This window comes from Tursiops truncatus, chromosome 7 (assembly GCF_011762595.2).
Source record: "Tursiops truncatus isolate mTurTru1 chromosome 7, mTurTru1.mat.Y, whole genome shotgun sequence".
NCBI classification, from domain to species: domain Eukaryota; kingdom Metazoa; phylum Chordata; class Mammalia; order Artiodactyla; family Delphinidae; genus Tursiops; species Tursiops truncatus.
The window spans coordinates 564,425-590,137 of record NC_047040.1 but is presented as its reverse complement, the minus strand read 5'-3'; the positions used below and the strand labels follow the sequence as shown (position 1 = coordinate 590,137).

Genomic DNA, 25,713 nt, shown 5'->3' with positions numbered 1-25,713 from the left:
GGATGCCTACTCTCACCACTTTTATTCAACATAGTATTAGAAGTCCAAACCTAAGCAATCAGACAAGAAAAATAAACAAAAGGTATTCAAACTGGAATGGAAGAATTAAAATTGTCACTATTTGCAGATGACATGACACTATATATTAAAAACCTTAAAGATCCCACCAAAAAACCATTAAAACTAACAAGTGAATTCAGTAAGTTTACAGGATACAAAATTATATAGACATACATATATATATACACACATATGATCGAATATTACTCCGTCAAAAAAAGAATGAAATCTTGCCATTTGCAACAACATGGAAGGATCTAGATGTTATTATGCTAAGCAAAATAAGTCAGAGAAAGACAAATACCAGATGATTTCACTTATATGTGGCTCTAAAAAAACAAAACAGAAAGACTCATAAGTACAGAGAAAAAACCTGGTGGCAGCCAGAAGGGAGGTAGCTGGGGGGATTAGTGAAATAGGTGAGGGAGATTAAGAGGTACAAACTCCCAGTTATACCATTAGTAAGTCACAGGGATGTAATGTAGGGAATATAGTCAACAGTATTGTAATAATTTTGTATGATGACAGATGGTTACTAAACTTATTGTGGAGATCATTTCCTAAAGTATATAATTGTCAAACCACTATGTTGTACACCTGAAACCAATACTGTATGCCAACTATATTTCAATTTTAAAAAAGGAAAAGAAAAAGAAAAATGGGCAATAGATAGAAACAAGAATTTCACAAGAGAAAATCCTATAAACCTATGATAAGAAGCTTAACTTTACTGGCATAATCATGACAATTTTACACCTACTAAATCAGCAAAAATTAAGACCTAAAAATTCTAATACCAAATGTTGATAAAGATGTGGATCAATGGGAAGGCTAACAAATTAATATAATCTCTTTAGAAAACAATTTAAGTCAAACATTCTCCTCTGACAGTACTTTCCACTCCTAGATTTATATTCTATAGATATTCTTACACATAGGTAGCAAGTCACACTCAAGAACGTTCAGGGCTGTATGGTTCATAACGGCAAAAGAAAAAAGAAAAGAAAAAACCTAAACATTTAGCAATTAGAAAATAGATTTAAAATCCTGGTATATTCATGCTATGAATTATAGCAATGAAAACAAATTCTATACACACAAGGATAAATGTTAGCAATATAAGTGGAAAAAACCAAGTTATGAAAGACTATCGGCAATAGGATTCCCTTTCTATCATACCCCCCTCATCTAAGTATATTGTTTAGGGGTACACAGTTACGTGACAAACCCAAACTTCAGGCAGGAGATGTCCTATGAGGGTCCAGCAGCGAGCTGCAATGAGGGAGGGCACAATGGCACAGGGTCTCCCAGTTCCTAATTTGGGTGGTGAGTTTAAACACGTTCATTTTACTGTTTTGATTTGTGACTCATATTGCAAATGAATCAACTAGTATATACTGGAAAATTGAGATGTTTTACATGTACACGTTTATATCCCGCACGGGACCCTAAAATGCAATAGCTGGCTATGAACCAAATGGTGAGTAGGAAGCAAGAAAGAAGCGAAATAATAAACTTATTAGAATGTGTTGCTCTCCTTCAAGTTGCAACATTTAAATGTCACAGGTTGATATTCCCTTCTTTAAGCATCTCAATGCACTAATTATTCTGCAATAACTAACAACAACATGATCATATTTCAGTTTTCCACTTCTATAACCAGCCTATAGACAAAGCCCAGAAGACTTGATTACGACTTCAGACTACACAGTAAGTGCTATAAAACTTTACTTTGTAAAAGAAAGTAATAAAACTCTTCAGAATACATTGTAAATATTACAAAAGTTTACTTTGTATAATAAAACTGACAAGAAACAGGGAGAGGAAGGAAGGAAATGCGGAGAAAGGAGGAGGGAACAAAATGTTTTGTCCTTCCTGGGGGGAAGTAAATAGTGTCTGAAGTTGATAAATTAAGAAATGGACACAGAAAAGACAATCCGTTTTCCCTTGGTGCCTCCTGTGCTGTTCGCAGTCTGCCGAGCTAGTTCAGCATTGCACAGCACATTCAGGCCACAGCCCCAGGCTGGCCCCTGAGAGCACAGACCCTAGCTTCACACAGCCTTACATCTCTTCCTTTTTTACAAGTTCAGTTTTGACTCAGGCCTAATCCAGGACTAGGTTTTTAGAACAGGTGTTGTTTTTTTGCTGTGTGTGTGTGTTTTCTTTTTTTTGGGGGGGGGGGGGTATTATTTTGTTTTGTTTTGTAGCCACTCTGAGCAGATGTGGGAAGCTGGACCCAGAGAGCAGCTGATGGTGCTTCAGAGCAATCCTACTCCCGTTGCTAGTTTTGATTCCAGAAGGTGTAAGTGACACTCCCCACCCCCCACCAAACAGAAGGAGAGGTTTGCAGGGAGCTTCTGGAATAGTACTCCTTGCTCTTATGGGTGAACTTCTGGAGGCCACCGACTTTCTCCCACTAGAACAAACGCTAGGAAGCAAATAGCTCCAAATGCTCCCACCACTGCTATACAACCGAGAGCAGAACCAGCCTCAGGATGAAGCTAACACGGTGGTGAGCAGAGCTGAAAATGGCAAGATGTCATTTCGAACGACTGGATGAACCTACCATAAAACATGCCTTTCTCTGGACTTTAGGCTTGGGGGCCAATAACTTCACTCACCGTCAGACCCATTTTGAGACTATCTCTCTGTTTCTTGCATCAAGGAATCCTACAGAGTATCCAGGATGATGGCTGCTGTGAGGGAGGGTGTAAGCAAAGGGCACCTCTCAGACCTGAAAGGTCCTCAAAGGCATCCTGGAGGAGGCACCAGCAGGGCTGAGCCCAGCAAGGTAGAGTAAAGAAGCCTCCCAGGCAGAACCACAGTAAGTGAAAGATTCCCACAGAGCCCTTGGGGAGGAGTTCAGCGCACAGGAGTCGGTGGGGATGGGCCTGGAGAAGCTGGTTGGGATTCCCAGGGCCTCCTTTGCCGGCGCAAGCAGTATGGATCTTATCTAGAGGTCTATGCTTGTAAGTCACCTGACCAGTGGGGGAGGAGGGGGGAGTTACAGTCATCCAGGCAAAAAAATTATAAGGTCTTAACTTAAAGCAACACCAGAAAGACGGAGAGGGAAAGCCACAAGAGAAATTAGACATAGAATTGATATAGGATTACTGGGCGAGACGTGGAAGGTAAGGGAATAAAAGTCATCAAGACCGCATCCCAAGGCCTCGGCCCTTGTCTAGGAAAAGAAACACTGGTGAGGAGGTTAAAGATAAAGCCCAGGTGTGTAGTGGGGACGTCAGGAAGCATGGACACGGCGCTACAGCCCATGGCTCGCCCCACAAACGTCTACTGAGAAGCTCCTACGTGCCGGGCACCGTGAGCGGGCACCGTGAGCCGAGAGCGAGACGCGGTCTGCCTCCTCCTGGCCCCCTTCCAGTAGGGGGACAAGGCACACACAGTCGCTCTAGGGTCGAGGACGGAGCGCCAGGTGGGGCCAGGCCGAGCCCAAGACCCCGAGGCGCGCAGAGAGAAGGGCGCGGGCGCGGCCGGCGGCAAACGGCCGCAGGGCGGCAAGCGGACGGGCACGCGGGCGGCGCGGGGTCGCGGGCCGGCTCCCCCTGTGCGGGTAGCTCACCTGAGGCCGCAGAGAGTCACGCGCCGACCTCCCAACACCCGCCGGGAGGGAGCCCATCCGCGCCTCTAGCCCCACCGACCAATGGCAGAGCGACCGATGCCGACTGACAGTACTCACGGGCCAACCGCTAGCGCCTGTGGGCGGGGACGCAGCGAGCCCGGGAGGACACGCCCGCGCTAACGGTTGCTAGGGACGCACCGGAGTCTGTCTAAGGCGCCTCGGAGGAGCCAAAAGAGACAGGGCCTCCACCAGCACGGACCGCGGACGCCTTTTCCTCTGGTCTAAGGAAGGGTGAGCAGCGCGGAGCTCGCCCCTCGGAGACCTCGACCTGAAGGCGGGGAGCGCAGGGCTGCTCCCTCACGGCCCACGATGCCCGCGGAGCCGGGGGCCAACGTGGGCTGCGGCGCCCTCAGTGGCCGGGTCGGCGTCCCGGGCCCCGAGCGGCTCTCCCGGCACTTCGGGCGGACCCGGTAGCGGACAGGCCCCGGGCCCGAAACGAGCGCGGGCGCCCTGCGCTAAGCGTTGACTGGAAGTGGCCCCTTCACACGGGCTCAGTCCGCGCGGCGACGCCGGAACAATGTCGGCACATTGTGCAGACGCAGACGCTGAGGCCCGGAGGGGCCGGGGATGCGCTCGATTGGCCCGCACTTTGCAGCCCCACGCAGGGACCCGCCCCGCCGTGTCTGGCTACCAGCCCACGAGCCCAGAGCGGCTCCCAGACTCCTCTCCGCTCTCCTGCAGGCTCGGCTCCGTGCGTGCGGCCCCGACTATCCCTGCCCTCAACCCGCTCCTCGCCTTCAAAGCCTCCCGAGCGCTAATTACCTGTCCGCCGGGTGGTGTGGCTGGCGGCGCGGGGGCTGAGGGCGGGCTCGGCCTCACGGAAGGACTACAACTCCCATGAGGCTCTGGCGCCGCGCAAGCGTATGTGATTCCATTGGCTGGCAAAGCTCTGAGCTGGGAACCCTCATTGGCTGAGGGGCCTGAGGCGATAGATACCGGAAAGGGGAAGAGCAGCCAACATGGCGGCGGAGCGCGGCGCGGGACAGCAACAGTCGCAGGAGATGATGGAGGGTGAGCGGCCCCGCGGGGGGCGACCGAAGGGCCCAGCGGGTGGGGGGCGGCGACCCGTACCGGCCTTGCCCGGGAGAAACGGGGCGGCCCGCCTGCGGCCGCGGCTCGGACCCCGCCGCGCGCACCCCCTGACATCTGCCAGCCGGCAGGGCAGGGGTGGCCCTGGACCCGGGACCCCGTGCTGAGGCGGTAGCGGCCGGGAAGGCGCGGGCGGCCTGGGAGGTGCCAAACCTAGGGTCGGGGCCAGCGGCGGGGCGAGCCGGGCGCGTGGGTGGGGACTGAGGGCGCGGTGGTCCCACAGCCCTGGCGTCCGCCAGCTGGTGGGAGCCTCGCACCGAGTTCCTCAGCCAGCCCCGCGAGTCCCCAGTCCCGGGGCAGCTGACGAGGAAACAAGGCGCGCGGCTCCCTGGGACTCGCCCGAGTCGGGTCATTGGTGAACGTGGCGGGGGTGGAGAAGGGTCCTCTCGAAAGTGAATGGGTCGTGGGGAAGGGGTGACCAGGAGCCAAGAGCTGAGTTACAAAATCGACGGTTTCCTGTTCTCAAAGCGATCATAGTTCCAAAAAGACTAAATCAAACTCTTCCGCTTTGTTGAAAAAAGTATATGCGTGTTATGTGTGCATATAGTTACATACACACGCTTACCGCAGTCGGAGAGCCAGTCGTGTCTGCGAGTGCTCCCGGGCTGTTCGATCCGCTGGCCTCAGGAGCGCTCCGGAAGAGCAGCCACAGCCTCCAGTGTCAAGTGCTAGGGAAGCGGGGGCGGCGAAAGAAGAGCAGGCATGTTTGTGAGTGACGGCTGCGCAGCCAAAGCCAGCTCTGAGCCGAATCGTGCAAGGCAACTAAATCAGCCGGGTTGGAGATGGGCTGAGGTCACTTCAGGTGAAGGAGGCCGCACGAAGGCAGAGGGGTGTGGAGGAATGGGGCCTGTTTGGAGGAGGGTTCAGCCAGGGGTGGCACAGTCCTACTGAACGAGGGAGAGTGCCGCTGAGGCTGGCAGGGGAGGTCGTGGAGGGCCGTGGTGGGGGGAGAAGCACACGAAGGGTCTTGGACTTTCAGACCATTAGGTCTTTTTACGCAGGGAAACGCCTATTCTTATCCCCCTTCTTCCCACCCTCCCACCTATTCCCACTTCCTCTTTAGCTGTTTCTGTGTCTTGGTAAATGGCAAGTAGGAAACCCAGGCAATTCCTTCTCTCCGGCTCCCACCCATCCAATGAATCAACAAGCTCTGCTGCCCCTGCTTCCTTAATCTCTCCAAATCTTTAATACCTCTCCCGTGCCCACTGCTGATACCCTGAGCCAGTCCATAGTCCCCGCTGCCGCATAGTCACCTTATGTGCTGATCTGCTGTCCCATGCCCCTGTTTCACTTTGGCTGCCCTTCATTAGCTAAGCCCCTCCCACCCTGGGCTGCGCTGCACCAGACCATTGCCCAGTAGAACTTGCTGTCCCTTAGCCTTGACCACCTGTGCCTGGTAACAACTGATTTATCACATGTCTGCGTACGTGTCATGCACATGTTTTTGTGCCTGACAGCAGCTCTGAGATGCAGGTACTATACTAGCTCTTTCTACAGGTGAGGAGACGGAGGCTTGGAAAAGAAAATAACATGCCAAAGCTGTGTCTGTAGAGACAGGATGCAAACTCAGGAAGAGTCAATGGCATTCCAGAAATTTTTGGAGTCAAAGATCAGATTTGGATTTTAGAATAAGCTCAGATTCTCTAGCAATGGAGAATAGATGAAACAGCCAGACAAGCCACCGAGAGACCAGTCAGGAGGCCAGGCAGGAGCCGAGGCCACAGGTAATGAGTAGCTGAGCCAAGGCAGTTGCCAGGGCAGGGAAGAAGGAATGCGTTTGGAGGTTTTAGAGGTGGATTTCATCAGGACTTATCCAGCAGTCCTTGCCTGGGTGCTGCTTTGCTAGGCCCAGCAGGAGATACAAAGGTGAAGTAGCTGCCTTCCCCTCAAAGAGCATACCCCTTTGTAAATAAGCTGTAGTGGGAGAAAAGAGAATGCTTTCAGTGTGGTTGATGATTCCAAGTAATCCATTAGTGCTCCAGGTCTTCCACAGATTTCCAAAAGAGGTTGCAAAAAAATTAGGAAAAAGGGAAATTATTTGACAGTCTTGCCAAAGAATTTTTACCAGTCTGCCACATTTAATCACTGCCTGATTTGCTAATTCAAAAAATATTTATTTACCAGCCTTTCAGAACTGCGCTGGTGTCACGGTGCCCTGACATTCAGCATCAGTGACTTCGTGGGGCATTTAGCACTACTGGCTGTCTTCTCCTTTTTCTAGAGCTCCCCGCTGCCCACAGTCTGATTTGAGTTAGTCTTGATTTCTTTCAGAACGTGGGCCTGTGAACTGGGCTGGTTTTCTTGGCCAAATGGATAGTGGAGCATGGATGAAGGTATGTGGCGGGAGGGTCACATGGTCCCCTCTACGTGGACATCCAGGCCAAAAGGGAGCCAGACAGGAGGTGCTTCTCTGTGTGTTACCGCTAGGGCGTTTAATCACAAACCACCCAGGCCTTCCAGAACACCTGGTAATTCTTCACGGGTTCCTTGAGGGCAGGAATAGTATGTCACTCACCTTTGTACCCCTGTGGCCTCCCTGCTGTGCCCCATTCCCATCTGCCACAGTTCCCCCCTCCACTGGATGCCTCAGGTGGTACCCGGGACATCCATGGAAAACACTCAAATGTTTGTTGAACTGAGTTCAACAAACATTTTTGAATGAAGTCTTTTTGACTTCCAACTGGATGTCAATCTGTTATATGTTCCTCAAAGGGCCCCCTAACATGGGTGTGAGTTCTTATGGATGTGTGTGGGTTCAGTTGACAGGCGGGTGGAATCGGAAGAGTCGGGCGATGAAGAAGGGAAGAAGCAGAGCAGCGGGATGGTGGCCGAGCTCAGTGCGCACAGCCTGAAGGACGGAGAGGAGCGGGGGGAAGAGGACCCAGAAGGTACCAGGCCGAGTTAAGAACCTTAAACTCACTAAGCGGGAGGAGGATGGGGCTCTGTGGCATGTGATGGGCCCCCGGGTGGCGCCCGGGTGTTTGTCTGGCTGACTCTGGAGGCCCTCGGTGGGTGGCCAGGGGCACTGGGAGTAGGGCGCCCTCTGAGGTGCTCCCTGAGCCAGCTACACACTTACGGCGCTTGCAGGCAGGATGAACTTTTTCCTAATTCCATTGAAGGCAAATACTAATGATATTGATACTAATGTGTCATCTGAAACAGAACCAGAAGATTGTCTTATTAACCACATGTGCAGAAAGTGCAATTTGAAATAAACAGTTCGGCTAACGAGCGTGCTCTCTTTTCCTACCGTGGACATAAACTGCTTCTCTCTTAGTCATTTCTGAGTTCTGTCCACCAAACTTATAGGCCTGAGGATCAACTTCTAAGTTGGTTTAGTGATTAACAACAACAAAATGAATTTAGAGATGAGAAAAGTAAGTGCTCAGCCTGTAATGGTGGGTTTTCACCCTCCCAAACTATGATCTGAGCCTTTTTTGTTTGTTTTCTTTGCTTGCTTAGAAAATCAGTTTACATTCAGAGGAGTGAGAGAAACCATAGAAACAGACATAAAGATGTCCAAGGTATATTATTAGGTGAAAAGAGCAAATTCTTTACAAATGGGATGCGTGTTAAAATCCTATCTTTATTTTTAAAATGATAATAATAGAATAATAGTATGTAGTTTTACTTAAGAGAGAAAACACATCAAACTGTTGTTGGCCCGGGGGGGCCGGGGGGCAGTCTCTCTAAACAGCAGGTTTGAGAGGGTCTCGTACCTTCTGCATTTTCTAGATTTATACACAGTGTATGGGTATTTAAAGTTTTAATAGTCATGCATTACCGTTATGGTAATTAAAACAAAACGAATTTTTAAAATAACATCATGGTCTGTGCCAGTGAAGATGGTTGGTAACTATGGCAACCTAATTTTAAGGCAAAAGGAGATTACCACAAAAGTACCAGTCACATTACTTTGGAGCTTCAGAGTCGATATTCTGGAAGTGATGTGGGTGGAATAAGTACACGGGAGTGATGGGTGAAAGCTCTTCTTGCTGACTCAGTCACAGGAAGACCAAGCGGTGGGAGTGTCACCTGCCCTCACATCTGAATGCCTGGCATGTTGACCGAGCCCTGTCATGGGCTCTCCCCTGGCTCGTGAGCACAGGCTCACTGTGACTCGCCCTAGGGTACATGGCTACAAAGTGGAGCCCCTGGACTGGACCCCGACTTGTCTAGATCCGGTGTTCTTTCTTCCAGGCTGCTAGCTGGTTACAAGTCCTCTAGGAAGGTGCATTTTTATAGGTCCTTAGAGAAACCAGGACTTGCTCCTACCTATACTTAACTTAGATCTTAAGTTCAAGTAAAACAAATTCAAATGTGACAACTGGTACCATTCACTTATTTTCTATAAGTTGTTTTAAAACTTAAAACATACAGGATAGGTTTGGAAAGATGGCTGGTAACTTTGTTCAAAGGTTAAGCTGCCATTTTGAGCACTGCCCTGTGCTGGATGTATTACAAACAGAACCCTTTAAGCCTTGTGACCATGTGTCCTGGACACCCTGCCTTTGTTGTAGCGCGCGTCTTTCGTTGCAGCTTCCTGAATTCAGGCCGTTGGCTGTGCTGTCTTTTGTAGGGGGATCGTTTGGGCATATCTCTTGGTTTTGCCCAGCTCCTTTTATTTAATTTTTGGGTTGGTTGACATCTTGTAAAGCTATGGCTGAACTAGAGTAAATGACATGGGGTTTTTTTTGGTTTTTTTTTTGCGGTAAGCGGGCCTCTCACTGTTGTGGCCTCTCCCGTTGCAGAGCACAGGCTCCAGACGCGCAGGCTCAGCGGCCATGGCTCACGGGCCCAGCCGCTCCGCGGCATGTGGGATCCTCCTGGACCGGGGCACGAACCCGTGTCCCCTGCATTGGCAGGCGGACTCTCAACCACTGCGCCACCAGGGAAGCCCGACATGTTTTTTTAACTAGCCATTGTCGGTGGTTATGGAAAAGGCGGCGCGGTGAATTCAGCCAGTGTGAAGCCAGGACGTCTTTGTCAGGCTGGGCCTGCATCTGGCCTGCCTCTCCGAGGCCTCCAGTCCAGCCTGCGAGCTGCCCCGTGCTGGGGGGCGCTGGGGGCGTGAGGCTGGGCTGTGAGCCTGCTCAGCCGCAGGAGCATATGCAGTGTTGCCGTCGGGGAGAGGCAGCTGAAGGAAGCAGGCCGAACGGTAGTGGTGACCAGCGGTCCCTGGGGGCACAGGCCAGATAGCAGTCACCGTGGAGGAGCCGCTGCCACCCAGGAGGAGCCTCTCCAAGGCAGGCGGCCCAGTTTCTTCAACAACGAATTGCAAGAACAAACGGGGACTTTACAGAAATGCCCTCTAGTTACAGTGTGTGGCCTCATTCAGATCCTAATGCATGCAGGCTGGGGAGAGCATCTAACCCTTTTAGATGATGTGCTGCAGCAGGCCCAGAGCCCAGTGCGGGAGCGGTGGCCGCCCTCCTCAGGCCCCCGGACGGGAGGCCCGCTCTCCAGGGTGGACTGGCTCCTCATCCTGCCCGGCAAGAGGGTCATGGAAATTGCTCAGCGAGGCTCTTCAATCTTGTCTGTTGAGCTGAGCGTTTTGTTTCGCTCTTTGCAGACAGACATGTTTGTAGATGCTGGGCCACTTTCCAAAGCAGTAGAAGGCACATCCTAGAACATCTGATGTGCCCACAGCGTGATCTATATTCAAATGACCTGCTTTCTTGTCACAGACAAGAAGGGAAAGACCAGGAGGCAGGCTGCCACCAGCTACGCAGCTTCGGGCATCACCAGGAGGTGGCGGTGGGCAGCTTCCTGGCCCCTGGCTGGGGTCACTTGAGGCTCAGTCACCGTTCCCCCTCCCCCGGCTTTTCTGACAACAGCGTCAGACTGCATTTCCCTTCCTGGGAAATTGTGCGGCACAGATGGAAGTTTGGAGGCGTTTGCTGAGTTCAGGAAACTGAGGATCTTGAAGGGTGACCATTGTCAGACAGATGTTAGCTCTGCTGCGTCATCCATGCCCTCCGGGTGTTGCCTGCTGGTTTCTCCTCTGCTTTCGAGTTGGCTCTGTGCCCCAGGCAGCCCAACCCAGCTCTCCGCGGAAGCAGGGTCTGCGTCCTCCTGGAGACGGGGGGCTCTGAATGGGCTTTTCTTCTTCTTGTTGTTTCAGAAGGACAAGAGCTGCCTGTGGATATGGAAACCATTAACCTGGACAGAAATGCAGAGGTAATGCAGCCTGCTCAACCCAACCTCGGGGGGCATGGTGACAGCACTCTGACCGTCAGGGTATCTTTTACGAGCGTGCCAGATTAGCGAGTGATTTCCCTGGAAGGAGTTGTCTGAGCCTGTCTCCGTTGGCTCAGAGACCCTGTGTTCTTACTGTTTTTAATACCAGTGATTGACCTGCCATTTCTGTTTAACCAAATGAAACGCCTTTGACTCAAATTATATGGGTCAGATGATTACATTGTATGTGGTGGGGTCCTGCCATCCCCAGCCTCTGAGAAGCACCGCGCATTAATGATCTGGGAAGGGCAGAGCCAGCCGCTGTGTCTAGGCGGCCCGTGGGGCCTCCCCTGAGCCCACAGCCGGCCGTCGGTGGGGACGCGGGACTCAGAGCATGGGCTTGTGCTCTGTGCTAAGGGGGCAAAGGGGTGAGAGTAGGTTTCGCATCCCACCCGCTTGGAGGGTCAGTTTTACGTCAAGCCGCTACCCGTGGTAGCTGAACCGAGGAGCGTTTTGCAGCTCGCCTCTGAGTCCCCACCCCCTGTCTGCGCAGACTCTGTGTAGCGCTTCTCCCTTTCTCCCCTCACCCTCGCCTCCACCCGCTGCCCGGCCTCCTCGTGGCTCCGATTCCAGGAAGCATGTCTTCAGGCGCTTGCCTGCAGCTGAGCCAGGTCTCGTCTTGTTTCAGGACGTTGATTTGAATCATTATCGCATTGGAAAAATTCAAGGGTTCGAGGTGCTGAAGAAAGTGAAGGTGAGAGGAACTCCGTCCTTGCAGGGGAGGTGACACTCCAGAGTCTGTCCCGCCCGAAGGACATAGAAAAACCCAGAAGAGAGTCAATTCTGCACAAGTGACAGTCCTTGCAAAGGTGCTAGGCCACACCAGGAGCTGCCGTCGGGCACCTTTCCTCCTGGGCCTGGCAGGGTTGCTAGGGCAGACGGCAGGCTGGGTGGCTCGCCCCAGGTTCAAGTGGTGGCTCGGGCATGCGGCCGCCTGCAGTGCCTCAGGTCGAAGCCCGCCTGCAGCCACACACACCCCAGCCTGTGCAGTCCTTAACTCGCTTCAGCCCAATCTGTTTTTCAGAATTGAGCTGCTGAGGGTTCCCTCTGCTGGGACACAGCACCCCCGCTGCCCGCTGCCTCCCTCACTGAGGAGGTCTGCTCAGAATGGGGCTTGCCTCCAGCCTCCCTTGGGTGTCTGCCCGTCCTTTCCAAGGTCAGCAGCTTTCTAGAAAACGGGAAGGAAAACCATGTCCTCCCACCCGGAAGACCTGTCCTGTAACGGCGGGCGCTTTCTCCTGGCCTCCCTGTTGCCTACGTCAGCTGCCCTCTTTCTGTCCCCTAGACTCTCTGCCTCCGTCAAAATTTAATTAAGTGCATTGAGAATCTAGAGGAGCTACAGAGTCTTCGAGAGCTGGATCTTTACGACAACCAAATCAAGAAGATTGAGAACCTGGAGGGACTGACAGAGCTGGAGTGAGTCGTGAGACCCAGGGAGACAACGGAGGGGCCCGTCCAGCCTCCCCAGAGCCAGCCCTGGGCCCCAGCTCTCAGGCCCAGGGAGGCCACTTCTGCCCCAGGGTCCTGCCCTGCACCTGGCTCCAGGGGTGCGTTGGCTTGCCCACAGTCCCAGCCTGCAAATTAAACCTGTGGAGGCTTTTGGCTGGTCTCTTCAGGGAGGACATGGTCTCTGCCCTCAACACCATCCTGTGAGCCCAGAGGCATCGGGAACCTGTAGGCTGCCTCCCAGCTCTCCCGGGCCTTCTTGGGCAGCCACAGATTCTGCGCCCGCCCCCGGGTGAGGCACGGTCCCCCAGGTCGGGATGCTGCCTCTAAGTTAAGTTAATTACATTCTGAGTTCTGTGTGACCTACACTCATTAAAAAATAAATGCTTTGCCTGTTCCCAGGATTCTAGATATTTCTTTTAATCTACTGAGAAACATTGAAGGAATTGATAAGTTGACACGACTGAAAAAGCTCTTCTTGGTCAACAATAAAATCAATAAAATTGAGAACGTAAGCAGCTTACATCAACTGCAGATGCTGGAGCTGGGGTCCAACCGCATCCGGGTAGGTGCGAGCGTGGCGGCTGCGTGGCCTGGACGGTGTGGGTGCAGGGTGTGCGGTCGGCTGTATTTTTCATAAGAAAAAGTGCTGACTGGACGTCAGTATTAATAAGAGTGTGTGCCCAGGTGCAGCGGTCTAGCCTTTCTTCTGCACGTAGAGTTCACTTGCTCCCCATTCAAACCATGACATAATTCTTACCAAACCATTCCATTAGGTTCTGCCCGAGGTGAGCTGATCAGCCCCAAACACTTTGCTTTTGAATGTACTGCAGAGTGAAAGTGTCCCAAGGCAGCAGAGGGCTGGCTTGCCGATGCCTCGCCCCACACCAGGGCCGTAGGAAGGAGCACGCAGCCTGGTACTCGGCTGGCCTGTCCTCCCCTGCTGAGCAGCTGGGGGCAGGGGTTTCGGAGCACTTCTTACCCTCCCTCCGTGTCGCAAGTGACCCTCTGTCCAACTTTTGGAAGCTCGTAGCACACGGTCATCCCAGGTTGGCCCTCATGAGCTGGACAGGATGCAAACCCAAGAGAGTGGTTCTGGCAAAGGGCCTCTCATGACGATGGTGGTGATACGGCTGAAAATAGCAAAGCAGCACACTTAAAACTAGACAGTGGCCCAGATGTCAGCATTTTATCGAGTATTTCTCTATGGAATCTTCCAAGAGAAAGGTGGCTTGTCACAAATTGATGCAGGCCGTAGCAGTTAAGGATGCCTTCCCTCTGAATCCTCATCCTCGTAGACTGCCCCCAGCCACATCTTGCTGTGAAGGGCCAGACAAGATGCTCGGTCTGCACTTGCTTGAGGCCCCACTGTGTTCCCGTGCACATAGTCTGGTCATTTAGTGCTGAAGAAGCCAGTAGTTAACCTGTTTTGGGAGAGCAGTGAACTCAGAGGAGGCGGCAGCCTGAGGCGTGGTCAGTGGGCGTTGATTAAACCGGCTGCTACCCGAGGCGCTGCGGGAGATCCATCTCCAGCTGAATGGCGGAGCACCGGCATGGAGCAAGGAGAAGCAAGGAAGCAGGTGACAGAAACAGGAAGAGGGGCGGAGAGTCAGGGAATGGGGGCACCTGCTCTAGGAATCCCGTAGGGCATCCCAAGGCCAGAGCTCCCAGCTTCTGTCTCTTGTGGAATGCATTTTAACAAACCCTACATAGAGTCACGTAATAATGTGGCAACTCGGAATTTTAGGACTTGAGGGACCTGAGAAGTCCCGAGAGCTCCAGGGCTCTGTGGAAACTCGAGGTCCGGGAGTGAGCCCAAGTAAGGGGGGGCCTTGACGCCTCGCTCCCACCCCCACGTTTTCTGTGTTCTCATGTTGTGCTTTCACGTGAGGTTGCATGGGAAATTTTCCAGAGTGGAGAAGCACCTGCCCGACGCCCCGGGCGGCTCTCTCTCCTTGCCCAGAGATCTTCCTCTTCCCCGGGTAGCTAAGCGCTGCCCTGTCCTGATTTTCACAGGCAATTGAAAATATTGACACGTTAACCAGCCTGGAGAGTTTGTTTTTGGGGAAAAACAAGATCACTAAGCTTCAGAACCTGGACGCACTCACCAACCTGACAGTCCTCAGCATGCAGGTACTGACCGCCCTACCCCCCCGCCCCTGCCGCCTCCGTCCTGCAGGCCCAGGGCCCAGGCTTTGATGGGCTCTCTGTTTCACCGGCAGGGAGCGACTGAGACATTATACTTCACTGACCTTAGTCGTGCGTGACGCATGCTGGACCACAGTTTCATTCTCTAAGCATCACGCTCCTTTTCCTAGTAAAAGTTCGAGCTGGCTTTTAGCCAGAGGGTCTCTTCAGAAGGTGGAGCTCATTCCAAAACCTACAGTGCTGGGCTCCACGGTGGGAGCGGCCCTCCCGCGTCCATGCGGAGGGCATGCGGCCTGGCTCGGGGGTTGGGAAGCACGTGGCTGCGCCTCAGCTCCTGTTCCTTTTTGTCAGAAGCAGGCAAGTGGCACCAGGCCCTTGAGGCAGGATGTGGCGGGGTGCTCTGAGGACAGGACCTCAGCGTGGCAGGTCCCCTAAAACCACAGGTGACTTTTGGAAAGCAGATGTTCCGCAGACTCCTTTAAGAAGAGGGCGTTAGGCTTTAATTTGAGTTATAGTAGTTGCTGAAAGAAATGAGAACTGATTTTATTTTAAACTATTCCGTGATTCTGACATTTTTGAATTACTAAATTGAGGTAGACCTTCCCCAAGTAGATGAAAAGTGAGTGCTTTGCATAAAAGCCTTTAACCCCGCGTATGAGCTTTAGCCCAGTACAGCAGACGCAAGATTTCGATCTTCCTTTTCTGTGTGTGTGAGTCCCATTCTTGCAGCTGTATCCGGATGCCCCGCCGTCAGGCACCCATGGTAAGCAGCCCCACTTCCCACAAGCCACGCAGCTTCGCGCGTCCTTGCTGCTCTGACTCTCCCTCTTGCAGGGCAACCGGCTGACCAAGATCGAGGGCCTGCAGAGCCTGGTGAACCTACGGGAGCTCTATCTCAGCCACAACGGCATCGAGGTCATCGAGGGCCTGGACAACAACGTAAGCCCGCCGGCCGCCCGTGGGGCAGTGGGGTCATGGGGTGCCCGACGGGCAGGCAGCACACACCAGCCTCCGGGGGGCTCTCGAGGGGACTTGCTGCCTCTGGAGGTCTGTCCTAGTGACCTTTCCATCCCTCCTCACGCTGGGAAACACAGACGCAGGCGGTATCTGCTCAGCCCTGAGCGGGCGCTGAGCTGAGCTGTGTGTCGCGGGGGTAGATTCACTGCATGGCCCTATAGGCGTTGGGGAAGATTTTTAAAAAGTAAACCCCAGGGACTCACCCGGCTGTCCAGTGGTTAGGACTCTGTGCTTCCTGTGCAAGGGACGCAGGTTCAGTCCCTGCTCGGGGAACTAAGATCCCACGTGCCGCGGGGCACGGCCAAAAATAAATTAAAGTTAAGAAAAAAGTAAACCCCGGCTGCTCCTAGGTGTCCCTGTCCCACGGAGGGCTAGTGGGCGCAGCAGCCACCCCCTCTTCCCGCTCTGGGCCCCACTACCCAGCCCGTGGGGCCAGCAGCGCCCCCCCGGCCCAGATCCTGCACAGTCTCGCTCCCTCCCGCCCGCCCCTCAGCAGCCCTGCCCGCCCAGCGCAGGACAGCCTTAGGGGCGCTGGGCAGGGAGGGGTAGCGCTGACCCTGAGCCCCCAGGAAGCCCCTGCACCCCTCAGCTGCCTGCAGGCAAACCTGCTTTTCCTCAGTGCAGTATTCAAGACAAATAAAATACTTTTACTCTTTCAATTTTACTGGGTTTTTTTTCCTGTTTTGTTGACTTGGCAGCAAGTGTAACCAGATTGGTCACTTCTGTTGTTGTAAACACAGCGTTTCAATCTTCGTCAAGTCTCCTTTGGGCTTTGCGCCTCAGCCCCTGGGCCTAGCCACCATTAGTAATGTTTTCAGGGGAAATCCACGTTCTGAATTTCATTTCACCAACATCTACATACAAAATTTTAGAAAAGCTAGAATTTGCCTACAGTGAGTCTGGTCGCCTTTCCCTGCCTTCCAATCAAACTGAGAGTTTACAGAGCTGGTGTGTAAACTGGCTGCACACTCGGCCGGTGCAGAATGGGACCCTGAGGCTAAGCTGAGAGGTGCGGCCATGCGGAGGCCATGCGATTGGAGCCGGGCGGTGCCCCCTCTGCTCCTTGGCCTCCCCCGCCGGTCCCCACGGTCAGCGGAGGGTCCACGCAGGAGAGGGCGTGGCAGCGGTGTGGCCCAAAAGAGCAGCGGGGTCCCAGGCGCACAGGACGGGGCAAGAGCTTAGGACTGTCCCAGTAGGAGCGCTGCGCCTCGGTCTGGGGTCAGCACCGCACCCTTCTGGGGCCTCTGCAACAAAACAGAAAAATAGCAGTTGTGGCTTTAAAGGTAATCATTGTACAATTCTTGTAATCAAATGAGACAGGCTTTCCTCTGAGACCTTTGTTCAACTAGAGATCAAATATTCACCTGTACTTTCTTCTAAGCTTTATCTCTTAATTTATCTGGGATTTACCTTTGTGGTGTGAGATCAGGCAGTAAGTATCCTTTTCCCAAATGGCAGATCCACCATCTTGACACCACAGCTGAGTCCTCCCCCACTGCTGCCTCTGTTTGCCCCTCTGTGTGCTGGGTCATCTTCCTGTGGGTCTAGCGGGGTAATCTCTCCTGTGCGTGCTCTCCCCACCCTGTCCCCTTCCTTTTTTTTATAAAAGCAATTCTTAATGGTTTGCTTTTGAATGAGCTTTCAAAACACTGTCCAGCTCCCCAGGAAAACACGAGGTAGTATTGAGCCCATGACGGAATCCTTGTTCCTGGACGTTTGGGGCCAGTTCTGGCAGCCGGGTGCCCCTGGTGCTGAGCCCTTCTGCTGGGGCTGCACAAGGGTCACATCCTGCCGCGGGCCGCACATGCTTTAGCTTGGCCGGTTCCTGCGCTGACACATCCCACGCCGCCCAGCACCGCAGAGCAGGGGGCAGCGGGCCTGCCCTGGCCCCGCCCTGCTGCCCACGGTGGCCCCCTTCTGCAGAGTTCTCCCGAGTCCCTGTTTGCTCTGAAAGTCGCCGAGCCCCGCAGGCAGGCGCCTCCTAGCCCCCTGTAGTCACGCAACTATCTGAGCGGACACCAGGAGCCCAACAGAAGCCAGTGGAAGGGCTCCTCACCCGCGTCTGTGCCCAGACGGCACAGGACACTGTGCCCGGCCCTCAAGGAGTCAGAGGCCAGGGCCGGAGCGCTTCTGGGTTGGCAGGGCTTCTGGCTGCCCGCTCGTGTGTGTGTTTGTGGGCTTTGTTTTTATTTTATTGAGAGTTTTTTTTTAACTTTCCCTTAAAACTTGGTATTTGGAGTCAGAATCCCAGGAACACAGTAGAAAATGTAAGAAGGCAACCCGCAATCAGAAACGAGCAGAGAGGAAGAGAATGTATTGTCGGGGACTGTCAACCAGCTTGTAACGTTTCCCTTTTGATTTTAGAAAAACTTGCCAATTGGTGTGGTTAAACGTACTTCAGGAAGCAGTGCAGGCTTTTAAAGGCTTCGTTTTCACTACAATCTTATTCTGTGAAATCCTGAAACTCCGTGAACTTTAAAAAAAAATTCCTTGGGCTTAGCTGATGTGTGCTGGGAAGTAGGCGTCTGCTGGACATTTCTGGAATAGAGGGTCGAGCACAGCGTCTCCACGAGACAGTGCGATGCCTGCCCCGCAGCGGGCGAGCCCCGGACGCTGTCCCCAGTGGGGCTGAGCCCCCTCTTTCTTCTCTCCCATCAGCTGTAAATTCCAGGCCAGTGGCCACCCGCTGTCCCTCAGTGCCCAGGCGTTCCTCTCCGCCCTTCCTCCTGTGCTGGAAGGAGGGCCCCTTCACCCCCGCCAAGCCCCAGGTTCCTCAGCCCTAAAAGAAGAGGAAACACTGTTCTAAGGATCAGTTGGAATTGTATGTTTCCTTGGGTTGAGCACTAAATAGATGCTGCTGCAACTGTTACCCCCTCTTCAGAGCCCCGGCCTCGTGTTAGCTACCCTTCCCGGGACCAGGCGTGTCGCTGGGGTCCTTGCGGGCCAGGATCTGGGAGCCTGGGGCTTGGAATCTGAAGGAACTAGTTCCAGACCCCAATGGTGAGAGCGCAGTGAGGCAGTCGTGAGGATTCTGTGTCTTCGGCCTGGTCTGGGGGTGGGCGGGGAGGCTGCAGGAGGTGGGCAGTGCTGTCCCCCTGCTAGCGCACTCCCGTCCTGGGAGGGCAGCTCGCCTCATGGCGCTAAGCTCAGCGCCCAACGCTGTGTGCGTGGTCGCGTGCTCGTTGTTGATCTGAGGTAATCCAGGAAAAATTTTATTTCCTTATTTTAGAACAAACTCACGATGTTGGACATTGCGTCAAATAGAATCAAAAAGATTGAAAATGTCAGCCATCTAACAGAGCTGCAGGAATTCTGGGTAAGTTTAATACACAAGGGGTTGATGACACTTCAGCTGCACTGGTCCTGCCGAGTGAGGTACCGTTTACTCCAGCCCTGGAGGCTGTGGCGTGGAATGGGACTGTGGGCAGGGCTGTAGGACTTCGGCACCCACGCGGGATCTCGGGCCCCGCCACGCCCCAGATGTAGACCAAACCAAAATGGGCATTTTAGAAGATTCTGGGTGACTGCGGTCACATGAAAGTGTGAGGAGCCCTGCACAGTGTACGATTAGACCCGAGGATTGCCACGTGACTGAAGGGCTTCCAGACCCAGCCAAGGGGCCAGTGCACCCAGCACAGGGGTGTACCGGCACCGCGGAAGGAGGTGTCGCATGGGCTTCCGCTGTCAGTCGTCCCAGAATGTGCCTTGTGTTTGCCTCATGGTGACAGTGTTGTCTCGGGAGCAGTGTCACCGAGCCCAGAGGAGGAGAAACAGGGCATGAGATGTCTCGAGACTCCTCTGAGGGGGTGGCAGGATGACCCCCAAGCTGAAGTCCTCAGTGTCAGGGTTCCACACGGTGTCCTCCTGAAGCACGTTTGTTGCCTGGTGGCCCCTGCAGGCGCCACCACACGCTCCACCCGGTGACTGCCGTCTGCAAAGTGAGCGTCGTCCGGATGCGCTCAGTCTGATCCAAGATTCGTGCTGCGTCTAAGGCGTGCTTCTTCCTTGTCTAGCCATCCTGCTGACCCTGCTTGTGTCCTGTGTGCTTTCCTTTCCTCATCTTAAAAGATCGTCCCGGTTTCCCTAGAGCACAGGTGGCCTGCTGTGAGCATGTCCCTTGCCCCTTAGCGGCAGCACTGAGTCTTGGGCGTTGTCAGCACGTGATGCCACAGCAAGTCTGGGAAGACCGGAACCAGCCTTCGAGAGGCTGGGGGAGCCGAGCGAGCCACCGCGAGCCGGGGGTCTGGGGTACAGCCCACCCCCAGAGGCAGGTGTGGCTAGTGGTAAGCCGGTTGCATTGGAGCGAAGGGATTTGGCTCCGAAGAGGCCAGGGAACCACACAGAGGAACCGCACAACCAGAAGAGGGGTCCAGAGATGGAGGCTGGGGCTAGGCCAGCACCCAGGGCGCCCAGCAGGGAGACGGCGCTAGGTGTGCCCCCACCCCCCGCAAGGTGCTGATACTCACGCCGTGTGTCACCCCTCCCCGTGAGTGTGTGTTGACCTTAGTGACTCACTTCCAGCCGACAGAATGCAGCAGAAAACAGGATTCCACCCCCGTGACGGGGTGATGAAAAGACTGGCTTGTCTCCTAGGGGCTCCCCCTTGCTCTCTCCTGAACCCCAGCTTTGTGTGAAGTAACAGACACCTTCTTTGATGCCAGCAACATACCAGGCACGCATCCCCTCTGTTGAAGTGATTCTGTTGTGTGAGAAATGTATCTTGGGAATGCTCCCACACCTCAGTTTTGTTTAAAATGTTATTGAATTTGAGGGGAAGTAAATGTAAATTTTCTATATAAACTTTAGCCACCAAAGACCATTGTGATGGGAAACGCATACATCCTGTGAAGCTGGGTCTTGAAAACCACGAGACAGTCTGCTGGGGAGTGTCGGCCAGGGTGACGTTCTGTCGCGGGATTCCAGCCTGGGATTCAGGCAGGCGCATCACCAGACTCAAGCCGTGGACGAGCAGGGTGTTCGCACGTGTGCCAAGTGTCGCCCCGCCGAGAGTTTGCTGATTGCAAAGGGGAGACGCGTTCCCCAGAGTCATCTGGGCGCCACCAGTGTGTCCACAGGATCAGACTTATCCCCGGTAGTGGGACAGCCTCATGCCTTGCGTCCCCCGATGTGCTTCATGTATGAAGTGTGCTCACCAGGAATGTTTAGTGTGATGTAACCAAGCATGTAGACCTAACTTCCAGTTGTCAGGAAGTAGAGGGTCCGGGAGAACGAGCTAGGTGACACCACGGGAAGCAGGCGGCTGAATCCAGAACAAGGGTCCTTCTACACGACAAGTAGCTGGGTGTCTTTAAAGGTCGACTTCATATAACAGAAAAAAAATGAGAGGAGGAAGTGGGAAACATTCTAGATGGAAAAAACTAAAAAGTGCACCTTCTGGGAGACTCTTTAAGAAGACGGGCGTACCTGGAAGGTCACACTCCACATCACACCTTGCTCCTTTACATCTCAGTTGTGCAGAACTTGAAAAAAGAGACATAAAGGCCTTTTTTTTTTTTTTTCCCTCAATGAGGCTTCCGGAGATGCTGGAATTCCTGTGGAGACAATACAGGTGAATGGTTTTGAGTTCCATTTTGGAAAAATACAAAGATAAGAATCTCCGGGGACTTCCCCGGTGGCACAGTGGTTCAGAATCCGCCAGCCGATGCAGGGGACACGGGTTCAAGCCCTGGTCCGGGAAGATGCCACATGCCGCGGAGCACCTAAGCCCATGCGCCACAACTACTGAGCCTATGCTGGATCTAGAGCCCGTGAGCCACAACTACTGAGCCCACACGCCACAACTACTTGAAGCCCATGCGCCTAGAGCCCATGCTCCACAACAAGAGAAGCCACCGCAATGAGAAGCCCACACGCCACAACAAAGAGTAGCGCCTGCTCGCCACAACTAGAGAAAGCCCCAGCGCAGCAACGAAGACCCAACGCAGCCAAAAATAAATAAATGTATTTAAAAAAGAAAAGAATCTCTGAAAGTTACCTGTGTCAAAGACATCCTTTACAATGTGCCATTGGTGGTGAATAAAACTCCCAGGTCCACATTCGCTAAATCCTAGAGAAAACTGCCCTGTGGCTGGCTGTACTGTGGAATACCCTCAACTATAAGACCTGGGGTTTATAAAGACAGTAAGCGCGCCAGCGGGGACTAACAGGACGGTGGCATTGGAAATGCCGTGACGTGTGACACAGGAAGCACACAGTGTGTGTCAGCCACAAACGACTCTGTTGAGAAAGACGAGGAGATGGCGGCCCTGCCGGAGCGTCAGCCGCCAGCGGAGTGGGAGACGGTTTCTAAGTAGATTCTGCTGCAAAAAGACCTTACTTCTCCTAAGCAATGTAACATTGCTACTTTTATTAAATGAATGTGCTGTTCGCACGTTGCAAGTTAAAAGTGCTTAAGGCATGCGTGTCTTTTTCGTGACTCTCCACTGCAGCGGCCTCTTTCTGGTAACCGAGCAGCTGCGGCCACCGCCACGGGGGCTATTGCTTCCCTCTGGTTCTGGTTTTGCACACTTTGCGTTGGCCACATGGGCAGCTCATGTTGTACGAGAGGAGTGTCGTAGACTAACGCTTAACAGAGTACTGCTTAAGGCTTTATCCTGGGACAGCTCTTCTCCCTTTGCGGTGGAGGCACCTTGAGTCCTGCTCTGAGTTCCGGGTCCCCGTGTGACTCCGTGCTCAGAAGCAGGCTTCGGGCCCTCCACGAGGCCGGGCTCTGGGTTTTGGAAATCTGGCTTTCCCAAAGCACGGGGCACACTAGGCCCACGTGGAGTTCTGTGAAAATAGCGTTCCTTAAACAGGCGAGTCTGAGAAACCCTGCATTGTATACCCGCTGGGAGAATCGAGGAGAAGCTCTGTGGGAGATTCATAACGTGCAGTGAGTTATTAAAGACAAGACTGGCTGTGACAGTGGAACTGGCGCCAGAGTCGCCCTCCCACCATGAACCGACCCCAAGGCCCGAGGCTGCTCCGTCCGGGCAGCGCACAGCAGGCAGCAGCAGGCCGCAGGCCCTGAGAACGGGGATGACACAGTGAGCCCCGGGCTGCCCTGCTCTGCCTAGGACCAGCTTCCTGAGCGGAACACTGCAGTTCTGTGGAGCTGAAGACGCAGCGGTCAAAGTTCATGGCAGCTGGACTCTTCAGGACAAGGTGTTGGAGAGAGGAGGGCCCCGGAAGTCCACGTGGGGGTCGCCTGCCAGGCTGTGGCTGAGCGGTGGGCAGTCTGGGCACGAGACCACCCCTCTCGCGGCTCACCCACTAGCTCTGCCGGAGGAGAGCAGAGCTGGGGGACGATGGAGCTCCAGCCCTGCCCAGGTGGGGGTCTCACCAGCACCCTTGACATCCAGCTAGACACCAAACGGGCCAGGCCTTAGGGGTAGGTGCCACAGGCTCAGCTACGACGCCCTCCAGCCGCCTAGAAGCAGGCTGCAGTGGTGTGTCCAGAGGAGGCTGCGCTCGGAGCGTCCCACCAGGAAGGGCCTGGGGACCCTGAGAGGGTCCTGGCCTCCTGGAGACCCGCCCCGAAGGAGTGTGGAACCGAGCCTGTGGCCGTCTCTACACCGCCTTAGCCCCGACGTCCAGCGTTCAATCCAAAATCACTAGGTGTACAACAGGAAAATGTGATCTGTGTTCAAGGAAGTCGTCCTAAGAAACCGAGCCTAGGTTTTCAGTCACCGTTTGTGAACGTAGCCCTGGACCTGGAGGTGGCTTGCGGTGTCTTGGTCCTCACTCCCACCTCCAGGCTGCTCTCGCCTTCCCCCCGAAGACCCCCACCACACAGCCGCTCTGCAGCGTGGCCGTCATCCTCTCCCTCCCTGGAGACCCTGGTGCTGCGGCAAAACTGGGCCCTTCTCTCGAGACTTAATCCAGTGCCTGGTCAGTGCTCGAAGCCTCTGCAGCGTCCCCACCAAGTGGCAGTGGATGGGACCGTCAAGGGCCTCGGCTTCTTCACCTCCCACACATGGACAGATGTCATACCTTCTCTGAGTAGGGCTGCTGCCGTGTGACCTCGGCCACCCCGCTTCTGCCCTCGCAGGTGCCGAGGGAACAGGTCTGCCCTTCCCACCACCATGTGCATGGCGGGCCCCAGGCCTGGTGTCTCTTGAAGCGTGATTTCTAGAACCGGGTGTGGCCGGAGCCAGGGGGTGAGGGCAGCAGGTGCGGGGCATGCACTCAGGGCAGCTTCCCCGCCCACCCTGCACACCCAGCCCTGTCACCTGTCAGCTCACGGGCGGCGACGCGCTGGAGCCTCTGCCGCGCACCTCTCCTCCCAGTGCTATGGTCAGCATGAGGTCAGCCACAGAAGCTGGCAGACACGACACGTCGGGGCTCTTCAGCTTCCCTGGGAGCCGGTTACTGAGCGTTTGCTGGCGCAGCACAGCCGGGAGCCATGATGGTGATGTCCCCGCGGGTGCCGCCTGAGCCCCCTGCCCTCGCCCTTCACTCCGGCCATCCAGGGCACGTCTCACGTTCACAGAGGCAGTTCTCTAGTTTGTGTTCACTTGGCCGTCTGCCGTATTCTTTGGAAACTGAAGACTGGTCTCTTGGGGCCCCAGCAGAAGGGCCACCACATCCACGCGACAGGCATGGACCAAGCTGGGTGACGGGTGCTCCAACCCAGAGGCCCTACGTGCCCTCACCTCGATGGTGGTTTGAAAAGTGAGAGGTCTCCCCACCCGCCAACCCCAGCCCCGTGGGCCTCAGCAGAGCCGGGACGGGGCCTCCTGACCTGCTCTGAGCCCGTCCTCCTGACGTGGCGCGTCCTGGACGGGATCAGCCGTGGTGCGGCATTTCCGCCACAGAGGCGGGCGGTGGGTGTCCCGGGGGTGCACGCCATCAAGGCCCCTCGTGCCCTGAGTGTCCGGCGAGCGACCTCTGGTCTGTTGTCCGTGCTGTCATCAGAGCGCATAGTCAGGCCTTGGGGACAATGGCCGAGGATGGTTTGTAGGAAATACAGCCGAACCGGCTGCAGCACTTTGCCTGGAGACGGGGTGGGGTGGGGTTGCTCCGTCTCCCCTCTGCTGAACTGAACATGGATTTGCCCCTGTCGTGGCACCGTGTCCAGGTTCATCCCATATGGGACGCGGCCCGGCCAGGATGTGCCGTGATGGATGGAAGGCCCCGTGAGGTGCTGGTCACCCCTCTTTTGAGCGGGGGCCTCGTGCCCCACGTGGGGAGGCTGGGGGGCCGGGTTGGTGTGACCTGAAGGGGGCGGGGCAGGGCTGTCGTGTTCTGAAGGGGGGTGCGGTGCGGGGCTGTAGCACCCTAAGGCTTCTCCGATGTGCGCGTGTTCCCCCAGATGAACGACAACCTCCTGGACTGCTGGAGTGACCTGGACGAGCTCAAGGGCGCCAAGAGCCTGGAGACTGTGTACCTGGAGCGGAACCCCCTGCAGAAGGACCCCCAGTACCGGCGGAAGATCATGCTGGCCCTCCCCACCGTGCGGCAGATCGATGCCACCTTCGTCAGGTTCTGAAGCTCCCGGCCCCTCTCTTCCAAGAGCCTCCCAGCCACGGTTTTTAGTCCACCCGTTGCTCCTAAATCATCGCTCTATCAACAACGGTCACAAACCCAATGGCAATAAAAAGGCACTGAGTGAAAGCTGCCGTGTGCGGTGCCGCTCGCCACCTGGACACCAGTGCTGTCACCTCCGGCCAAGTCCGCATTCCGAGTTAGTGGCCCACAGCCCCGCGCCACCCGTGGTGCTGCTCGCGACCGTCTCCGTTTCCTCCTCTCAGAGGGAGGTCACAGCCCGCCTGAGAGGGTGAAACAGCAGGTCTGGGAGCGCGTGCCGGGGGGGCGTCCGGGCCATCCAGGGGCCCTCGGGCCTGTCAGCCCAGAGCTTCGTAGCCGCCTAGACCAGTTGATGCCAATTTTATCTTACATATTAAAAAACAAACCTGCAGGCAAAGGATGACTCAGCCCTGTGTGCCGTGACCCCCAGCGCTCTCTTAAAGAGCAGTGGCCGCCCGCCAGGCCCTGCTGGCTGCCTTCTGGGCCTGCCCGTTGGTCCCCCGCAGCCCTCGGGGTAGGAGGGGCCGCCTCCCGCGCACACTGTG

General features: G+C 54.7%; 2 protein-coding genes across 14 annotated transcripts in view; one reads left to right on the top strand and one right to left on the bottom strand.

Moving 5' to 3' along the window:
- PASK (PAS domain containing serine/threonine kinase) overlaps positions 1–5,590 on the bottom strand; it is a 44,522-nt gene extending 38,932 nt beyond the window's left edge. For 4 of the 8 annotated variants that reach the window (XR_012332885.1, XM_033859418.2, XM_073807019.1 and 1 more), the window contains exon 1: positions 3,641–3,751. The gene's annotated coding sequence lies outside the window, so the exon portion shown is untranslated. The other 4 variants (XM_073807017.1, XM_073807016.1, XM_073807015.1 and 1 more) reach the window with 4 other exon arrangements.
- PPP1R7 (protein phosphatase 1 regulatory subunit 7) lies at positions 4,565–25,255 on the top strand. 6 transcript variants are annotated; one of them, XM_019934770.3, is made up of 11 exons: positions 4,650–4,711; positions 7,061–7,122; positions 7,549–7,689; positions 10,914–10,969; positions 11,658–11,723; positions 12,315–12,445; positions 12,878–13,040; positions 14,492–14,608; positions 15,458–15,562; positions 18,870–18,956; positions 24,954–25,255. In XM_019934770.3, exons 2-11 carry the CDS (start codon positions 7,113–7,115, stop codon positions 25,128–25,130), a joined length of 1,053 nt encoding a protein of 350 aa, XP_019790329.1. In that variant the 5' UTR covers positions 4,650–4,711; positions 7,061–7,112; the 3' UTR covers positions 25,131–25,255. The 6 variants fall into 6 exon arrangements, with proteins under 6 accessions (XP_019790345.1, XP_019790336.1, XP_019790316.1 ...); XM_019934786.3 differs by lacking the exons at positions 7,061–7,122; positions 24,954–25,255 and adding an exon at positions 20,447–21,364 and having other exon boundaries at positions 4,565–4,711; XM_019934757.3 differs by lacking the exon at positions 7,061–7,122 and having other exon boundaries at positions 4,566–4,711; positions 7,549–7,677.
- Positions 25,256–25,713: the final 458 nt, after the last annotated feature.

Bases quoted from the DNA above. Each gene is read 5' to 3' on its own strand.
- PPP1R7 (XM_019934748.3), top strand. From the start codon at position 4,660: ATGGCGGCGGAGCGCGGCGCGGGACAGCAACAGTCGCAGGAGATGATG. The intron at 4,712-7,548 runs GTGAGCGGCCCC...GTGTGGGTTCAG, and splicing joins GTCGCAGGAGATGATGGAGG to TTGACAGGCGGGTGGAATCG. The intron at 15,563-18,869 runs GTAAGCCCGCCG...TCCTTATTTTAG, and splicing joins TCGAGGGCCTGGACAACAAC to AACAAACTCACGATGTTGGA.